The following is a 20313-nucleotide window of genomic DNA, read 5'->3' as shown; positions in this document are numbered from 1 at the left end:
TGAAGGGGTCAGAGTAGATGGTAGCATTTCATTTTGCAAACAAAGGCCAAGGCCTTGTAGCTAGGTAGTGGCAGAACTGAAACTCAATCCTACTTCTCCGTTTACTGCAGTGACCACACTGCTGCCACTTAGCTGTGTAGAAGTTATGGCCACCAGACAAGATCCAATCAACAAATAAATATGTAGAACATTTGATCTCTCCAGCTTAGAGTAAGCTCACTTTTCCATGCCGGTTCCCCCTCATACAGACAGAGGACATCCGTCTGGAACCAGATCTGTATGAAGCCTGCAAGAGTGACATCAAGAACCACTGTTCCACTGTGCAGTATGGCAATGCTCAGGTAACTTTTTGTTTTTATTTTTTAATTGTAAAGGTAACGTGAAGGTACCTTTTTAAGAATTAATTCTGTGCTGGTGAGATAGGCCCCATCACATCCTATCCAGCCTGATCATCCCTTCTTAAGGTACGCCAGGCTGCTTTTCCCAGACAGACTACTTTTGCTCACCTTCATTCCTCTTTGTCACCTATTCATTCTCTTCCCTCTTTCAGGTTACCTTGTCCTCCTCCACCTTGTCTGCCTAGTAAACTCCTAATTATCCTTCAAATGCCTCCTCCTCTCTATAGCTTTCCCAACACTCTGCACCTCCAAAATTAATTATTCCCTCATATGATCCCATTGCACAGAAGTTCTTAACTAGAGGTCACGTAAGAACCATCATGGGAGGTTTTCTTACCCTAATTCACAGAACAGGGCCCTACCCAGAATCATCAGGAATGAAATGCAATCAAGTGGTTTTTTGTTTTTGTTTTTAATGTTCTTCCATTGACTCATCTACCTCTTCTAGTTCAGGGCATTGCCAGGTACTTTAGCCTTTGAGATAGTGGCTTCGTTGTCTTCTAGTATCTGCTGTTGGTGATGCAAAGTCTGATGTCAATCTGATTCTTATTTCTGTGTAGTTAATCTACCTCTGAGTTTTCTCTTTATCTTTAATGATCTGTAATTTCACTGTGATATAGTTAGATATGGTTTTTGTTTTCATTATCCTGGTTGGCTCATTCAGTCTCAGAATTCATGTCTTACTTCAGTTCTAGGAAATTCTCAAACCTTTCAAATATTGCATTCCTTTTCCTTCCTTCTGGAACTCCTGTTAGACACTTGGAGCATCTGCATCTGTCCTCCATGTCTCTCAATTTTTCTTTTATGCTTTTCATTTCTTCATCTCTCTGTACTACACTGAGGTAATTTTTCAGTTGTTTCCCAGCTTCATAATTTATCCTTTAGCACTTTCCATCCTGCTCTTTAGAGAGACTACCAGTTGGGTTTTATTTTTCATTTCTTTTTTTTTTTTTCTCATATAGTGTATGTATTTTATTAGAGAGCATTCGCAATTCCTTCCACCCATCCCTTGTGACATTGCTATTATTCATTTTTTATGCATATGCTATGATCACCCAGTACATTGTTATTAGGCAGTTATCAGATCAATTAAGAAAATAAATCATTTTTTTCACTTTTTTTCCTTCTCTAATGCTCTTCCTTGCTTTATGTAGATCCAAGGTTTTGACCTATATATTTTCCCTTCTGCCCAAAGAACTTTTTAACATTTTTTTTACAAGGTGCATGTATGGGCAATGAATTCCCTGTTTTTATTTGTGTGAGAAAGTCTATCTTCTCTTCATTTTTTTTTTTTCTTTTTTTTGCCATACGCGGGCCTCTCACTGTTGCGGCCCCTCCTGTTGCGGAGCACAGGCTCCGGACGCGCAGGCTTAGCGGCCATGGCTCACAGGTCTAGCCTCTCTGTGGCATGTGGGATCTTCCTGGACCGGGGCATGAACCCGTGTCCCCTGCATCGGCAGGTGGACTCTCAACCACTGTGCCACCAGGGAAGCTCCTCTTCTCTTCATTTTTGAACAGTTTTGCTGGATATAGAATTCTAGGTTGCTGGATATAGAATTCTGGGTTGCTGGATTTTTTTTTCTTTCAATACTTCAAATATTTCACTTCACACAGTTTTCTGCATAGTTTCTGATGAGAGGTCCACTGTAATTCTTGCATCTGTATATGAGTTTCATAGAGCTGCCAAATTACCACATACTGGGTGCCTTAAAACATTTATTATTTCACAGTTCTGGAGGCCTAAAGTCTGAAATCAGGGTGTTGGCAAGACTGCTTTCTTTCCTAAGGCTCTAGGGCGAAATGCTTCCTTGCTTTTTCCATCTTCTGGTGGTTCCAGTCCTTGACTTGGGGATGCATGATTCCAGTCTCTGCCTCCATCTTCTCATGACCTTCTCCTCCATGTCTCTCCTTTGTGTATTATGTATATTTTCTTATTCTTATAAACTTATAAAGACATTTACATTAGATTTAGGTCCCATCCAGATAACTCAGGGTGATCTCATTTTGAGATTCCTCACTTAATTACTTTTGCAAAGAATTTTTGTCTCAAATATTCACATTCACAACTGCGGGTTTAGGACTTATACATATCTTTTGGGGAACCAAAATTCAAGCTACTAAAATCTCTTTCTCTATAGATGAGGTGGTTTTCCCCTCATATTATCATTTATTTAGGTTTTCTTACTGGTTTATATCTGCATTGATTTTTAGTTTCTGGTGTACAGTTTTTCTACATCTTTTGTCAGATTTATCCCTATGTACTTTATATTTTCTGATGCTGTTTTATCTTGTAGTTGATTTCTAATCTCACAGTGTTGTGGTCAGAAAAGATGCTTGATATGATTTCAGTTTTTTTAAATTTACTGAGGCTTGCCCAGCATGTGGTCTATCCTGAAGAATGTTCCATGTGCACTTGAAAAGAATGTGCATTCTGCTCCTTTTGGATGGAATGCTCTATAAATAAAAGTTAAGTCCATCTGGTCTAATGTGTCACTTAAGGCCTATGTTTCCTTATTGATTTTCTGTCTGTCCGTTAACGTTAAGTGCAGTGTTAAAGTCCCCCACTATTATTGTGTTACTGATGATTTGTTCTCTTAAGGCTGTTAGCATTTGCCTTATAGATTGAGGTACTCCTATGTTGGGTGCATATATATTTACAATTGTTATATCTTATTGTAGTGACCCCTTGATCATCACGTAGTGTCCTTCTTTGTCTCTTGTAATAGTCTTTTTAAAGTCTATATTGTCTCATATGAGTATTGCTACTCCATCTTTCTTTTGATTTCCATTTGCATGGAGTACCTTTTTCCATACCCTCACTTTCAGTCTGTATGGGTCCCTAGATCTGAAGTGGGTCTCTTGTACACAGCATATATATGGGTCTTGTTTTTGTATCCATTCAGCCAGTCTATGTCTTTTGGTTGGAGCATTTAATCCATTTACATTTAAGGTAATTACCTATATGTATGTTCTTATTGCCATTTTGTTAATTGTTTTGGATTAGTTTTTGTAGGTCTTTTTGCTTCCCTTCCTCTTTTGTTCTCGTGATTTGATGACTGTCTTTAGTGTTGTGTTTGGATTCCTTTTTCTTCTTTGTGTGTATATCTACTGTAGATTTTTGGTTTGTGGTTACCATGAGGTTTTGATATAGCAGTCTATATATATACACAAGATTGTTTTAAGTTGCTGTTGTCTTAATTTCCAATGCATTTCCAATATCCTGCATTTGTACTCTTCTCTTCTCACGACTGCTGGCTTTGATACCATATTTGTGGATGATTTCCTACCTTTACTGTATGTTTGCCTTTCCTGGTGAGCTTTCCCATTCATATTTTCCTTGTTTCTAGTTGTGACCTTTTCTTTTCTGTCTAGAGAAGTTCCTTTAGCATTTGTTGTAAAACTGGTTTGGTGGTGAATTCTCTTAGCTTTTGCTTATCCAGAAAGCTTTTGATTTCTCCATCAAATCTGAACGAGAGCCTTGTTGGATAGAGTATTCTTGGTTGTATGTTTTTCCTTTTCATCACTTTAAATATATCATGCCAGTCTCTTCTGGCCTGCAGAGTTTCTGCTGAAAAATCAGCTGATAACCTTATGGGAGTTCCCTTGTATGTTATTTGTTGCTTTTCCCTTCTTGCTTTTAATATTTCCTGCTTGTCTTTAATTTTTGTCAGTTTGATTAATATGTGTCTCAGTGTGTTCCTCCGTGGGTTTATCCTGCCTGGAATTCTCTGCATTTCTTGGACTTGGGTGACTGTTTCCTTTCCCATGTTAGGGAAGTTTTCAGCTATCATCTCTTCAAATATTTTCTCAGGCCCTTTCTCTCTTCTCCTTCTGGGACCCCTATAATGCAAATGTTGTTACATTTCACGTTGTCCCAGAGGTCTCTTAAACTCTCCTCACTTTTCATTCTTTTTTATTTTTTTAATTCTGTTCTGCAGCAGTGATTTCCACCATTCTGTCTTCCAGCTCACTTATCCATTCTTCTGCCTCATTTATTCTGCTATTGATTCCTTCTGGTGTATTTTCATTCCAGTTATTATATTGTTCGTCTCTGCTTGTCTCTTCTTTATATCTTCTAGCTCTTTGTTAAACATTTCATGTATCTTCTCAGTCTGTAACTCCATTGTTTTTCCGAGATCTTGGATCATCTTTACTATCATTACTCTGAATGTTCTTTTCAGGTAGATTGCCTAGCTCCACGTTACTTAGTTGTTCTTCTGGGGTCTTATCTTTTTTCCTTCATCTGGAACATATTCCTCTGCCGTCTCATTTTGTCAGACTTTCTGTGTTTGTGGTCCCACTGGCTTCAGGATTGTAGTTCCTCTTGCTTCTGGCTTCTGCCTCCTGGTGGGTGAGGCTGGGCTAAGAGGCTTGTGCACGTTTCCTGGTGAGCAGGGCCGTGTCAGTGGGGTGTGTTTAGAGGCGGCTGTGGGCTCAGGAAGACTTTAAGCAGCCTCTCTGTTGATGGTTGGGGCTGTGTTCCTGCCCCATTGGTTGTTTGGCCTGAGACCTCCCAGCACCGGAGCCTAAGGGCTGTTGGGTGGGGGCCATGTCTTGGTGTCAAAATGGTGGCCTCCGGGACAGCTCACGCCAATGAGTACTCGTCAGTACCTCTGCCACCAATGTCCTTGTCCCTGCAGTGAGCCACAGCTACCCCCTGCCTCTCTAGGAGACCCTCCAAGTCCAGCAATGAAGTCACTGCTTTTCCCCCTGGGTCCTAGTATACACAAGACCTTGTGTGAGCCCTCCAAGAGTGGAGTTTCTGTTTCCCCCAGTCCTGTGGCATTCCTGGAATCAAGCCCTGCTGGCCTTCAAAGCCAAATGCTCTGTGTGCTCCTCCTCCTGATGCCAGACCCCCAGTCTGGGGAGCCTGAAGTGGGGCTCAGAACTCTTACTCCTATGGAATGAAAATACACCAGAAGGAATCAATAGCAGAATAAATGAGGCAGAAGAATGGATAAGTGAGCTGGAAGACAGAATGGTGGAAATCACTGCTGCAGAACAGAATTAAAAAAATAAAAAAGAATGAAAAGTGAGGAGAGTTTAAGAGACCTCTGGGACAACGTGAAATGTAACAACATTTGCATTATAGGGGTCCCAGAAGGAGAAGAGAGAAAGGGCCTGAGAAAATATTTGAAGAGATGATAGCTGAAAACTTCCCTAACATGGGAAAGGAAACAGTCACCCAAGTCCAAGAACCTCTGCGATATACTTATTTTCCAGTTTGTAGGTTGCCCACCCAGTGGGTATAGGATTTGATTGTATCATCAATGTGCCCCTCCTACCATCTCACTGTGGCTTGTCTTTGGAAGTAGAATATCTTTTTTGGTAGGTTCCAGTCTTTTTTGATGGTTGTTCAGCAGTTAGTTGTGATTTTGGTGTTTTTGCGAGTGGAGGTGAGCTCAGGTCCTACTACTCCACCGTCTTGTCCCCTTCACTTATTTTTCATTTGTAACATCTCTAATTGGTTCTTCTCATAACTACCTGTTCTTTATTCTTATTTACTGTTTTCTTCTCTGTTGTTCTGAAGATATTCAATATACGTTTGATTGCTCTGTTGCCTTTCCCCCTCAGTTTTGAGGCCTTGATTTATTTTGTTTATCATGTTTCTTACGGTATTAGTGTTCCTTAACTGCAGTTGACCCTTGAACAGTATGGGGTTAGGAGTGCTGCACGTCCACATAGTTAAAAACCTGTGTATAGTGTCAGCCCTCCATATATGTTGGGCCTTCCCTATCTAAGTTCCACATCCACAGACTCAACCAGTCACAGATCATGTAGAACTGTAGTGTTTACTATTGAAAAAAATTCTCATATAAGTGGACCTGTGTAGTTCAAACCCTTGTCATTGAAGGGTCAACTGTATTTGGTGATTCTTGGTTGTGCCTTGAGGATTTCATAGAAGTCTCATGACTACATGCTACAGCCCTAGCTACTGCAGCTTCCCATCTGCTTTCTTTCTTTATCTTTTTTTTATAGTAGCTAAAAGTTTGTTGTAGGGAAGGGGAGGTTTTAGGATACACCTAATTCACTCTCTTAAAATCTATCCCATGGCATTTTATTCTTTTATGTTAAGTCACTCATCTTTTTTATTGTAGTTGTTTGTTTATATAACTTTGCCCTGTGAGACTGTATAGTCTTCAAAGGTAAGGATTGAGTCTCATTCGTAGCTGGCATCTAATGCTCTGTTCTCATGTGGTAAATGGTGAGTTGAACTGAACTTCCTGGCTTGTGCTTGCTGTCGAGTCAGGGTTATTGCTCCAGGGAAAGGCAGAGAGCCTGATGTATACTCCAAAAGGGATCTTGACAAGGAACAGCCCTGGAAGGAAGAAGAAACCAGGAATCTTGAGAGGGTTTCCTTCCCCTTAGACTCCAGTACAACCTGCTCTTTATCCATAATGTTTATACATTTGGTTTGCTATTAGCCCTGGGGTTGTAAATCTATTATAATTCTCCTTTGTGAGGAAATCCTGATTCCTATTACCTAGGAATTAGAAATGAAAGGTACCTGTATAGAAAAGTGAGGAATGTACTAAGAACTTAATGCTTCAGTCAGAAAACATGGATTATCAATACCTGATACACCTCTTAACTTGCCCGTAACTGTTATGCCCTAGATTATTGAATGTCTGAAAGAAAACAAGAAGCAGCTGAGCACCCGTTGCCACCAGAAAGTCTTTAAGCTGCAGGAGACAGAGATGATGGACCCAGAACTAGACTATACACTCATGAGAGTCTGCAAGCAGATGATAAAGGTAAGGGACCCAAAACCAAGGGTTGAGCACAGGGTAAGTCAACATAACAAAAACACAAACTTCTTTAGATTTCAGAGAAAATTCATATAATCTCTCAATGTCAACCTGTTTTATATAGCTACGGCTGTGGTTCTCGAAGTCTGGTCCCTAGACCTGCAGCGTCAGCACCACCTGGGAACTTACAAAGTCTCAGGCCCCACCCTGATCTCTGAGTCAAGCTCTGGGAGTGGCGCCCTCTGTTTTCACAAGCCCCCGGGGGTTCCAATGAAGCTCAAGTTTCAGAACCACTAAGCTAAGATAGCTAACCTCACTTTGACCTGAGGAAGAAGTAAATAGATGTCCTTTAAATATGTGATTGGTTTTGAGCACGGTTGGTGGTAGGTATACTGAGGAGGCCACCATCAAATGTCCTGATCATCCATCTGTCACCATCAAAGGCTTTTTTTGTTCTACAGGTTGTTTTGCTTCATTTACTTCTTCAATAAATGCCCCCTGCAGCAGGGCTGACTGGAGAACCTGGATGTCAGTTCCTTTATTTGTCCACACGTACAAAGAGATTAAACTTAAAGTGCTAACCCCTTATTTCAGCTTCCCTTTAAAATAAAATGATACTCCTCACCCTATCAATAAACTCCAAAGAGAACTGTGAAAGTTAGAAGTCTCTTTAGCTGGGTCTGGAAGAGTTGAGTCCTCTGTAAAAGTGGAAATGTCAGGCTCTGATTTGAGGGAGGTTTGTAAGATTTTGATGACTTCTATAAAAATCAGTCAGCAGGGGCTTCCCTGGTGGCGCAGTGGTTGAGAGTCCGCCTGCCGATGCAGGGGACACGGGTTCGTGCCCCGGTCTGGGAGGATCCCACATGCCGCGGAGCGGCTGGGCCCGTGAGCCATGGCCGCTGAGCCTGCGCATCCGAAGCCTGTGCTACACAACGGGAGAGGCCACAGCAGTGAGAGGCCCGCATACCGCAAAAAAAAAAAAAAAAATCAGTCAGCACTCCATGTCCCCATATTAAGATAACAGTGGACTATAATTAATAGACTGTGGATTAGCAGATATAGATAGAGTTTATCACTAGTCCAAAATGAATCTCTGACTTCAAGGACACTAACAAGTGTACGGGGGCTGGCTTCGCAGGATTTGGTAGGATTATAGCCCCTCTGGTTAAAGGGGTGAACCAGATAGGTCCTTCCCCCACATCCCTGTTCACACTGGTTGCTGGGTAATTCCTAAATTTCCCATTGGGATTGGGTAGATGTGGCTTGAGGGCTAGGTGGTCACCTGGTACAATGTTACGTTCATGCAAAAACAGTATGTAAGCTTATGAGAGGCCGTGTAATGTAGCATAGCCATGTAAGTAGGGAACGCGTTCTATCCAAAATAGGAACAGGTAGTAGAAAGAAATTGAGAAATATAGTAGAGAATAGGTAAAGGGGAACTTGAGGCTGGGTGATTATTCAGGCTTACCATTTCTCGTCCCAAGTGATGCCTTTAGGTTCTGTCATAAGCTCCCCAAAAGATGTAAGAGTGATAAATATGGTGTTAATTGCCATATTTGGGTAACTACTTCTATAAAACTTTGTTTCTTTGCAGAGATTCTGTCCAGAAGCGGATTCCAAAACGATGTTGCAATGCTTGAAGCAAAATAAGAACAGTGAATTGATGGATCCCAAATGCAAACAGATGATAACCAAGCGCCAGATCACCCAGAACACTGGTAACATTTTGGCGTGGCTTTCCTGGTCCTGCTGGGTATGGCTTGAAAGGAATTGAGTGGGCATATACTTGCCTAATTAAACTAAAGGTGCTTTGTTGCTCCTGAATGTTAAGGGAAGAGTCCGGATGTGATGAGCAAAGTGACTTACTTCTTCCTTGAAGAGCATCTAGAAGAACAGAATGAAAGTCATGGGAAAGAGGAGGCTGAAAACATAGGACACTTGCCTTTGAAGGGTGTACAAAACGAATTAGGGCTAAAGTTCATTGAAAAGTCTAGAAATTTAGTAAAACTTCACGCATGTGGCAGGAGAATATGTGGGTAATCTGTTTTAGAACAGAGAAATTTAAGCTCTGAGTTGCAAGACCTTGTAACTTAGTGGTCAGGTTGAGTTGGATAGTCTGTTCTCAGAATTTTCAAAAATATGTATCATGGGGAAGGTTGCTGATGTCTGCTAGATTTTTGTGAGGACTGCTTAGAATGTTGGCCTCAATAGATCCTGCAGAGCTGCTGCAGAGTACGTTTCCTGGGGGTTTCCACGTCTGCTCTTCCACCACAGTATATTGCTGATTTAAAACAGCGTGTTGAGGGAGTTCCCTGGTGGCCTAGTTAGGATTCTGGGCTTTCACTGCCGTGGCCCGGGTTCAATCCCACAAGCCGCAGGACATGGCCAAAAATAAAATAAAATAAAACAGTGTAGTGAGAGCTCAGTAAACATTTACCAAGTAAACAAATCAGTGGTTTATTAGTGGTCATTGACCTAATATGCCCCCTTTGGGTAAGTGGATCTCAAAACATTTGTGAATCCAGGTGGAGTGTTTTATCCTGTGCTTATTCCTTTCTGCTCTAGATTACCGCTTAAACCCTGTGCTGAGGAAAGCCTGTAAAGCTGACATTCCTAAATTCTGTCATGGTATCCTGACTAAGGCCAAGGACGATTCGGAGTTAGAAGGTCAAGTCATCTCTTGCCTCAAGTTGAGATATGCTGACCAGGTAAACTGCCCTGGGCTTTCCACAGAGTGTACTTATGGAACCTCCACTAGTCCTGGCAGTTTTTTCTTTGGAGGTCCGTAGCTTGCTGCTACTTTCCCTAAGACCTTTTTGCACACCTTCCCCAAGCCAGGGCCCAGATAAAAAGCTGACATGTTCTAATAGGCTGGCATACTCTCCCTTGTCACATGTAGCGCCTCTCTTCAGACTGTGAAGACCAGATCCGGATTATTATCCAGGAGTCTGCTCTAGATTACCGACTGGATCCTCAGCTCCAGCTACACTGCTCGGATGAGGTAGGATTTGGGGACAAAACAGGTTGTGAACAGAGCTGGTCAGAGAAGTTTTACTGGAGAAAAGTTCTTTACTCTGTTTCCCTTCAGCCCTGAATCCAGGGCTCTTCTAGGCTCTCCACTGTCTGAGTTCCTGGTTCTGTGTAACACTGAATTTGGTTTGTCCTTAGTCCTATCACTATTCAGTTTTGATTCCATATTTCTCTATTGAACAGCATTTTTGTTTATTATATCTGTCTACGTCTAGTTTGTCCTTCCCTCTCCTTATTCTGACGTTCAACGCAGAATACTCCCAACACTTGCCAGAAGGATAAAAGTGCTCCTGTAATGCCTCTACCGAAGTGCCAGTTCTTGGATATTACTTGACTTTCTAGCTAGAAAAGGTCATGTAGTGAACCTTGTTCAACATATGTCCATTTTATGGGAACATGGCTAAAGATATTTCAAAAAAGCTTACAAAGCTGTCCAAAGAAGGTTAAATTTTTAACTGTGCTGCAGGCTATGTGTCAGGACCCCTTTGTGTGTGTGTGTGTGTGTGTGTTTCCAAGTTGTGTAGCTGGGTTGACTCTGAACCTCTGTCAATGTCAAGCATTTGCTTTTAGGATTTTACTTGGCTGTATGACCTTCCTCTTGAGGAATCAGAGAATAGCCTTCTTTGTGGCCAGCCCTGGGACAGTCTGACTCAGGTCTTGGGGTTGACAGCATGATGATACATGTATTGACTGTTTTTCAATTCTGTGTCAGTCCTTGTGAAGGAGAACAGAGCCTGGCATCCCATATGGGAGGGAGGGGAGTAAAATCCACCAGGAATCCGTTTGATCCGTTTGAGAAGAGCCCCGGGCACATGTGTGGGAGGATCTCCAATCGACATGCTTCAGAGACCAAGGTGTCTCGTGAGAGTAGGGGTTCCCTTGTTTTTTGTGTGTGTCCTGAACAGATTGCCAGTCTATGTGCCGAAGAAGCAGCAGCCCAGGAGCAGACAGGTCAAGTAGAGGAGTGCCTCAAAGTTAACCTGCTCAAAATCAAAACAGAAATGTGTAAAAAGGTAACTCCCATCAGTCACCATTTTCTCTCACTTGCTTTTCTCTGCTCTTCTTCCTCTTAAAGCTATAGTCTGTACATCTTAGTGATCAAATCTAAACCTTCCTTCCCAGAATTCTATCTTGTTCCCTCTTACCAAACTAATTTGCCTTTTGACCATTAATTGTCTGTAACTTAAATAGTCTTTCACATGTACTAATTACTTGTGAATATGTCTCATCCCCATGACTAGACCATTGTTTAAGGTCATTGTTTAAGTGCTATGCCAAAGTAAAATGTCAATTCCAATATATCAGTAAGCGTACTGCATTTGTAAAAGTCAATGAAACTACAAATTCAGTTCATTTCAGAAACATCACATAAAAACAAATTTATCAAAATATGATAGCTGGACTTCTCTGGTGACGCAGTGGTTAAGAATCCTCCTGCCAGTGCAGGGGACACAGGTTCGAGCCCTGGTCCGGGAAGATCCCACATGCTGTGGAGCAACTAAGCCTGTGTGCCACAACTACTGAGCCTGCGCTCTAGAGCCTGTGAGCCACAACTACTGAGCCTGCCCTCTAGAGCCCACAAGCCACAACTGCTGAGCCTGTGTGCCACAACTACTGAAGCCCACGCGCCTAGAGCCCATGCTCTGCAACGAGAGAAGCCACCACAATGAGAAGCCCACACACCGCAACAAAGAGTAGCCCCCACTCACCACAACTAGAGAAAGCCTACGTGCAGCAACGAAGACCCAACGCAGCCAAAAATAAATTAATTAATTAAAAAAAAAAAGATAGCTAAGCATGCATTATCTTACAAAATTGAAAGTGAAATAATGTATTTGATCTTTTTTAAAAAACGTAATCTCTTTCTGGAAAAGTGTTTCAATGATATTACTGAGTCACTGTGAATATTGTGTGCAGATATTTTCATCTGCTAAAAATGTTTCTAATTCCACATGGTCTGAGGAGTGGCAGAAGTTGGCTAAAGGCTAAATCCAGATATTTTCCTTTGAATACTTCTTCATCAAATTATCCCATTTAACTTCAAGGAGGACTTTTTGAACAACATTTCAGGGTTTTTGTTTTTGTTTTTGTTTGTTTGTTTTATTGTTTTACAGTCTGTGAAGCACAAAGTAATTTTTACTTAAGAAAGCAATTTTTGACTGTCTTTACCTGCTATAATTTCATCATGTATAAATGGAGAGTCTGCAGAGTTGATTTCAGTTCTATCATGTTTATATTCCTGTTGTTCAGAACATCTTTAAACTCAAATAAGAATTATTCTTGCAGTAGAAGTTATGCTCTGTCAGTTCTTTCTTTCCTTTTGAGGATAATGGAAGTAAAGTGAAACATTTTGCAAATGCACCTTTCTGTTTGGGAATTTTAGTATAGCTTATTACTCTGATTTTCAATTTTCACATTTTCAGACATATAAAGTAACAAAATAACTGCATTAAATCAATATAAACACTAACACTTAGTATTTAATAATATAGCATACCAGAGTGCCCAAAACCCAATTCTGATCTTAAACTTGCCTCGCTTTGCTTATTAGCAAACAGCTCTGCATACGCTAGGTCCCCAAATTGTATTTATTGAATTAAATTGGATGCTAGCCGTCTGCGTTCTTTGCATCATCACCACATTGCCACCTATCTCAGAGTAGCCTCTGTTGGCTTAATCGTCCCTCCTTGACTTTTTTGTTTGTATGTAAAGTATTTACAGACAACGGATCTGATGTATTTCCTCTGTAAAAGCTCTATGATCTTCCCTTCTTAGGAAGTGTTAAACATGCTGAAGGAAAGCAAAGCAGACATCTTTGTGGACCCAGTTCTTCATACAGCTTGTGCCCTGGACATTAAACACCACTGTGCAGCCATCACCCCTGGCCGAGGGCGTCGTAAGTCACGGTGTTCACTCTGACCCTGTCTGAACTGTCTTGGGAGGAGCAAAGACTCCCTCTGAGACATCAGTTCCAGCTACTCTGTTCTGTAGCTGCAGCTCAACCATAGACAGCATCCACTGGGGGCCTGGTTGATGCCTTTGTGGCAAAGTGAGTTTAGGAGTAATCCTGCTGCAGGTTTGAACTGATAGAGCCATGACCCGAGGTAAAGATTTGATGACAAGAGGAAGTTGAGTTATTTATCAGGGAGGCAAAAGTTAAGCTATCATCATGGCCCTCTTCCCTACCTTGTCCAACCTTGAACAGCTTCATCAGCTTCCCCGGTGACCACAGTGGGCTCAGCAGACAGGTTCTGTGTGAGGTGGAACCTGGGCAGGTATATGGTTGTTTCTGAGCCATGTGTGTCCAATGAATAAAATGAGAGAGGTTTTAAGAGAGACTCTGGACAGCCAACCTTAAATATTCTTCTCCATGGTAGCTCTTGGGTTAAGTGTCCTTGAAGGGATTTAACTTTGTATAGCCTCCAGATCTGAATTCTCTGGTGGTTAGGTACCCTTCTCCCCATCCTTACCGAAATTTCTGTTCTGTACAGCTTCAGACGCTTCTTATCCCTTTCCGTTGCACAGAAATGTCCTGCCTTATGGAGGCCCTGGAGGATAAGCGGGTGAGGTTACAACCTGAGTGCAAAAAACGCCTCAATGACCGGATTGAAATGTGGAGTTACGCAGCAAAGGTAATGACCACGAGAATCACCTGATGTGGCGTCTCCTCTGTCAGTTTCCCAGGTCTCTTTGAGATACTTCACTGGCCTCCTTGTCCTTGTTGTGAGACTGGCAGTAGGTTTATTTGAAAAAATCTCTCAGTGCACCATAAGACGCCTGGGCTCTGTGAGCCTGGAGCCATCATCTCCAGGTAGCACAGCAGAGACATTAATTAGTCCCTTCTTTCGTCATTAGTTTCCGCCTTTGAGCCGCCAAGCGTTGCTTCACAGTGACTCCACTGCTAGTTTTCTGTTGGCAGATGTTGGTTCTTAAATCAGATTAATCTGGAGCCTCCTTGCTCTGTTCTGAGTACATGGATGAGCACAGAAGCAGCCCAGACCTCTCTGGGCTGGACCCTTTTCAGCACCCAGGCTAAGTTGAGACTCAACGGAACAGGTCCGTGTGCGCCTGGGGAGCCTTTTGGTCCTGATTCTGCTATAGTAGCCTACCACAGAGGTCCACTGGAGAAAGCACTGAGGAAAACTGAGGATGAAAACTGGTTAGACTCTGAGTGTCCACGATTGGGGGAGTGATTAAGTATATTCAGTCAGCATAAGTCATGTTTGCAAGTTGTTTTTGGTGGGGGGCGGATGCTGATGATATGATGGTGAGTGAAAACAAGTCACGACAGAGAATTAGCACCCGACAGAATCTCAGCTTTTCTCTTTGTTTTTAAAAAGACAGCAACGTGAAGAAAATAAATCAAAATATGTAAGAACCTGTGACCTTGTGCAAGTCACTTGACCACTTCCCACCCCTCGGGCCTCCGGGCCTTCATCTGTAGCGTGGGAGTAGTAAAATGTATGTCCCAGGACTAATGTGAGGACTAAACGATTGAAACATGCTGAGCCCTTTGCCAGCACACCATCAGGTCCTCTGTGAGAGCTGTTACTACGTGGGCGGCAGTGATCACTGTGATGAATTGTATGATCGGGAAGAACAGTTGTAGCTCGGTGTTTGATTTTCTTGCCCGTTGCCCTCCTCTCTCCCCAAAAGAAATGACCTAAGTTACAGTAGCAGTCCAGGGGGGCAAGTTAGAGCAAGCATTGTCCCAGCCCGCTTCTCTCCGAGGATGATGCCCCTGTGTGTTTTCCAGGTGGCCCCCGCGGATGGCTTCTCTGACCTCGCCATGCAAGTGATGACATCCCCTTCAAAGAACTACATTCTCTCTGTGATCAGTGGGAGCATCTGCATACTGTTCCTGATTGGCCTGATGTGTGGACGTATCACCAAACGAGTGACACGAGAGCTCAAGGACAGGTAGAGCCACCTTGAGCACCAGAGGAACTACCTGTCCAGTGCCCAGTTTGTACAGCCCTCCTGTATAGCGTACCCACCCACCTCGTCCTTCTGCGAGGTGACACCAACACCCATGTTAGAGCAGCAGCAGGTATCCACCGCATTGTCCCGTCTCAGACTTCACCCGTGTCCATGGTATCCTCCTCCTCGACCATTTGTGCAGCAGCTGGCCGCTTTGGGTATTGCCTTTGTTGGCAAACTCGGGTTTACCTGCCCATAGACAAGTCTCTCATACCGATGGAACTACCAGTACTTCCAGAACCAACTCACCTGACCTGCAACTCAAACGATTTTTTTTTTTAAAAACACCAAAAAAAAAAAAAGAAATTTTTAAAGAAAAAAATGTATATAGTAACACATCTCCTCCAGGCTTGATTTGAGCAATGGGGTTATTTCTTCTGTGTGACAGTGTGAAATGAAGGCAGGACTTTAGAGGGGAAACACACCACCCAACATGCTGTAACTGGGATGTCTTGCTTACTTCTCAACAGCACCTTTGGCCCATGTCAGGGCCATGGACTTCACCGAGTAGTGGGAAACGACTAACCAGCCCGCTTTGGGTCTTGTTTTCTTCTGCTGAAACAGTGATGCCTTCCAGTTCCTACCCTAGTAGAGCCACTGCTGGTCAGGACCCCACAGCCGTGGGCATTTGTGTGATCTCCTCACCTCAGTGGAGTAGAGCATGAGCTTCCCTAGGCCGAGGGCAGGTGGGTTGGAGAGGGGATCAGAAGTGTGTGCAGCTGATCTGTCCACTGATCTGCATGGAGAGGCTGGACCCTGAGGCCCAAGGCAGAGTGCCCCAGTGACCTTCCTCCTCCAGGGCACTGCAGGACTCAAGTCGCGTTTGGATTGATCCTGCTGGGGTGGCAGTTCCTCCAGAAGCCCTCCGCTTCACCGGGAGGCCGTGACTCTGGGGGCCGGAGCTCAGGGCAGGAAGGAGGAGCGGGGTATTGATTGACTTTGCTTTACTTCCCAGGTGAGACAATGGCTTATAAAGACTTAGCCTGGTCTCAGGGTGTGACTGGCAGTCCAACCTGACCTTTCTGCAGGTTCAAGGCCACCTTCCCAGACAAGCTCCTTTAGACCTCTACATGGAGAGGGTGTGGAAAATTACTACATTAAAAGATGGAGGCGTTTCTCCGTTTTTTCTTTCTGTCCGTTTGCTGCATACACCCACTACAGTAGGCATTGGCTAAATGTACTTTGATGATTCATCAGTCTTTCCTGAATCTGAGCTTTATGGAAGCAATATTCCTGACCATCCCTCGTCCCTCCAGTGTAGAGATGACAGGCTTGGAGTATAAAAAGGGAGGAGTGCAGGCATCACAGTTCAACCTGGTGCACCTGGACTTGAGTTTGGGGCATGGAATCCAGTGGCTGCACAAGAGGGCGGCGTGTACAGTAGAAGATATATTTATATAATATATATTTTATTAACCTGTTAGACTCCACAAAGTATTATAAATCACGTGCCTAAAACTGTCCACGTAGACCATGCTCCATCCCTTGCCCTGCGCCTCTTTGCCGCTGTGCACACGTGCTGAGGGACCTCCCCACATCTGTCTTCCCTGGAATGTGTTCAGTACAAAGTGGGTCAGTTTGTGGCTCGGTTGATCCAAATGACTCCTTGTCTAACCTGACTGACATATTTGAATACTGTGGTTTTCTTCTTTTTCTTTCTTCTTCCTTTTTACTACCCTTCCTGGAGGCAGTGGGTTCTAGAAGCTGCATATCCTCCCTGCCTAGGGTACTCCAAGTCATGAAGGGGAGCTTCCAAGCTGCTTGGTCCCCCAAGTCCTGCTCTTAGGGTCTTCCTGATTCTTAGCAACTGTCCTGGGGTTCTTCAGCCTCATAAAACTTGAAACTCTTGGAGTCCGAGCAGCGCCCCCTCCTACCACCACTTTTGGACTGAACTGAGCTGATCTAGATAGTCCACCTCCAGGGGCTCCCCCCTGGGTGGTGGGGTCTGGGATCGAGGACCGGGGATATATCTGTACACAGGCCCCCACTGACATGTCTGATGTGGTTTACAGGATAGAATGACTGTTCCCTGTTTGATGAGAGTGGGAGTACCATTCTCCATCTCTGCAGTCTCCCTCCCAGTGTATATAAAACATCTCCATAGTTTAATGTGTCTAGATACTTTTGTTCTTTCTGAACTGAGAGATGATCTCAATTGTCTGCAGCAGATCTGGAAGTTTGAAAAGGAGTTTGATTCTTGAAACATTTGTCATCTTTAGAAATGATCCGGATAGATAGAAGGGATAACTCAGCCGGTATCTTTGATTGCTCGTTGTCAGAAAACATTTCACCATCCGACTTGGAGTAGTTTCAGTGACTGGTTTTTAGAATAGTTTCATATGACTGAGCAGTTTCCTGCATCCAAGGGGCCCAGCACCATCTGAAACTACGGCCCAACTATATCCATTTCTGTACCTCATTGGTGTAACAAAACAGGTTCTGGGACACCTCTGGTTACTGGGCTCATAGGTCACTCTTGGGTAAATCAGCTAGTCAAGAATTAGTCAAGAAGAAACCATGGCCCTAGTGGAGCTGATGACAGACCTGTGTCCTTTTTCTCTTCTAATGTCTACCCCATGAACAATAACATAAGCAGCAGGTAGGGTTTTTGTCCAAGGCCAAGGCTCCAAGCACTTGCTGAAGATTCCAGTAGCCAGAGAACTCATCAGGCCTTGTCAGCTCACACCAGTGTCTCAGAGACTCAGACTTGGTGTCTCTACAACACCCCAGAGGTGCCAGGAGGTCACTCTCTGGGCTGGAGGCCCTGCAGTGCAGGAGGTCAGAAATCTGAGCAGAACGTCAAGAGCAAGGCTGTCTTCTCCCTGCGTCGGAGTTTCTCACACAGAAGGGTGGCTGTGGGAGTGAGACCTTGACCCTGGTGCATCCCTGGCCTTCCCCTGCTATTGCTGCTGTCCCAAGAGAAGTCTGCTAGCAAGATGCTCTGAGGTGGGAGCCATCGCTCGGGCTTGGGTTCACTCCAGCAGGAAAGCCCTCCTTCTTAGCGTTCCCTAAAATTCTGGTACCACTACCAGGCCCAGTGCTATGGATCCCATCAGCTTGTTCTGAGCCAGTGCATCCTTGGAAGCGAGGGGAATTCTAATACTGAGTGAGCAGGTGTTGACTTGTATTCATTGCAGGCCTTTGACCGTCTCACATCCTGCACATATTCTTCTTGGGGACGCTGGGAAGGAGGGAGATTCTACTTTCCTAGGTGTGCCAGGAAATTACCATCAGATTTCATTTCTTCCTGTTCCCTGAGCTCGAGTAACAAGAGAAGCCAGTAGTAAAGAGTCGTAGGATCGTTTACGTTCTATCAGACAGAGTGCTGACCTCCCGCCACCTTCCCAAAGGAAGATTCACTCTCCTATATCAGCCTGACTTCTGTGCCACCCCCAGGCTTGTGGTACCACTTCTATCCTAAAGAACCCCACTAGTGTGAGTCACCCAGGGAGGGGTAGGTTGCTTTGTGGGACCTCCTTACCTGGTCTCAAGTTCCTCTGAGAAAGGCCTCCCCATCCCATTTCTTCCCCTCCCCCACCAAAAAGTAAACGTTTTCTGCATATAACTTACTCTAAGCAAGCAGATACGGAGAAGGAACCTGGAGCAGGGACCCTTAGAAGCCAGCCAACACAGCCTGACACATTCAAACTAAATTGGGGCCGTAGAACAAAAAGAAGAATATGGCTTTTTGAATCATGTGCATTTTGGTATGTTTACTTATATTTCTGATTCTTAGGAAATTTGAAAAACCTCAAAGACTCCTTTTATTTATTCTCACCATTTGGACAGCACCTAAGTAATTTTATAAAATGCAGCATTCCAGTGCCCTGAGTTTCCCCCAGGCCTTTAGGGATACTCCACTCCTAAGTCCCCTCTTCCACACTGGTCTTCAATTCCCAAAGGGCCTGGGGCCAGAGCTGATGTTCTGGTCTCCGTCTCTCTCTCACATGTCTTGGTTGGTTATCTCTCCCACTACACTCCTCTTGGTCCTCCTCTCCCCTAGGACCAGGGTCACATGTCAGGGCAATCAAGTTTGAAGCCGAATCCCCCTTCCTGCCCAGACCCCAGATAAAAGATCAGTCATGAGCAAACCAAGACTGACTCTTCAGAGTGACAGGTTCATCCAGGCCATCTAGTGAGATCACTGCGGAGACCCAGGGACTGTTTGTCATCTGGAGCACAAAGGTGGGACTGTCTGCTCGGGCTGGTAGTGACAGGATCCTGATGGTGGCTTCCTCTCCTTCTCCCTTCCCAAGAGCTGCCACAACGCACAGGTAGGGATGTTGGGATACATGCAGTGGAGGAATCTCCTTGGGCAAGGAGAAAATTCAGATAGTGCCTCTATATTCTGTTTCGCCTTCCCCCCAACATAGAATTGACAACTGGACCCCAGAGCCCAGCAGGCCCTGTACCACACACGCTAGATGGTTTGAACAGGTCCCTGTCAGACTGAGGGGCACTAGAGTGAGTGACCGACGGGAGGGGCTGGCAGCCCGAGGCTTCCTGAGCGGCTTCTCCCAACACCATGTTCCCAGGTTAATCGAAGCAGGAAAACAGACTGTACAGCAAATGCTGTGTGAGATCTTAGGCCTTTAACTTTTTTTTTTTAAGAAGGAAAAAAAGAAAAGTAAAACTAACAAGCCTCTTTTGTAAATGGTTTTCCTTTCTATGTATAAAATCCTGGAAGTTTCTTGTTTTTACATGTTCATGCTGTGTAATTTTGAGATGTTACTGAGATTCTGAACATAATGTGCATTTTTTTCTGTACAGATGAAATGGGAGAATTTAATAAAGAGTTTGCAGGTTTTTACTTGTTAAATTTTCTCTGTGGTGACTGGGAGGACTCTCCTCCAACCACATGCTCTGCTGGAAGAAGTCTCCGGAGCTGTGAGTACGGACTGTAAACTTGCCACTGACGCTCAGAAACTTACTGTTAGAATGTCCGTGTTCTTGGCTAATTAGGTCAAACAGAGTAGGACCATAGGCCTTTACAGGAGAGCTGGAAGCCAGATCTGGGGTTTTCTGACTCTCAAGCTCATGTGTCCAGACTTGTTCATTCTACTGATGTGTTTAAGCCATGTGATGAGGCTCCTTCCTGGGGGGAACACATACCTGGAACTTCTCCTTATAGATGTGACACATGGATGGCACCTGGT

General features: G+C 43.9%; 1 protein-coding gene across 3 annotated transcripts in view; it reads left to right on the top strand.

Moving 5' to 3' along the window:
- GLG1 (golgi glycoprotein 1) overlaps positions 1 to 19976 on the top strand; it is a 150094-nt gene extending 130118 nt beyond the window's left edge. For 2 of the 3 annotated variants that reach the window (XM_060129730.1, XM_060129729.1), the window contains 9 exons: positions 249 to 341; positions 7016 to 7153; positions 8742 to 8865; positions 9713 to 9855; positions 10047 to 10148; positions 11083 to 11190; positions 12953 to 13073; positions 13703 to 13809; positions 14934 to 19976. In XM_060129730.1, coding sequence (XP_059985713.1) covers positions 249 to 341; positions 7016 to 7153; positions 8742 to 8865; positions 9713 to 9855; positions 10047 to 10148; positions 11083 to 11190; positions 12953 to 13073; positions 13703 to 13809; positions 14934 to 15101 — 1104 coding nt within the window. In that variant the 3' untranslated portion in view covers positions 15102 to 19976. Of the gene's footprint in view, positions 1 to 248; positions 342 to 7015; positions 7154 to 8741; positions 8866 to 9712; positions 9856 to 10046; positions 10149 to 11082; positions 11191 to 12952; positions 13074 to 13668; positions 13810 to 14933 lie in introns of all 3 variants that reach the window. The other variant, XR_009536907.1, reaches the window with a different exon arrangement.
- Positions 19977 to 20313: the final 337 nt, after the last annotated feature.

This window comes from Lagenorhynchus albirostris, chromosome 19, assembly GCF_949774975.1.
Source record: "Lagenorhynchus albirostris chromosome 19, mLagAlb1.1, whole genome shotgun sequence".
Taxonomy (NCBI): Eukaryota; Metazoa; Chordata; class Mammalia; order Artiodactyla; family Delphinidae; genus Lagenorhynchus; species Lagenorhynchus albirostris.
This window is presented reverse-complemented; position numbering and strand designations above follow the sequence as displayed.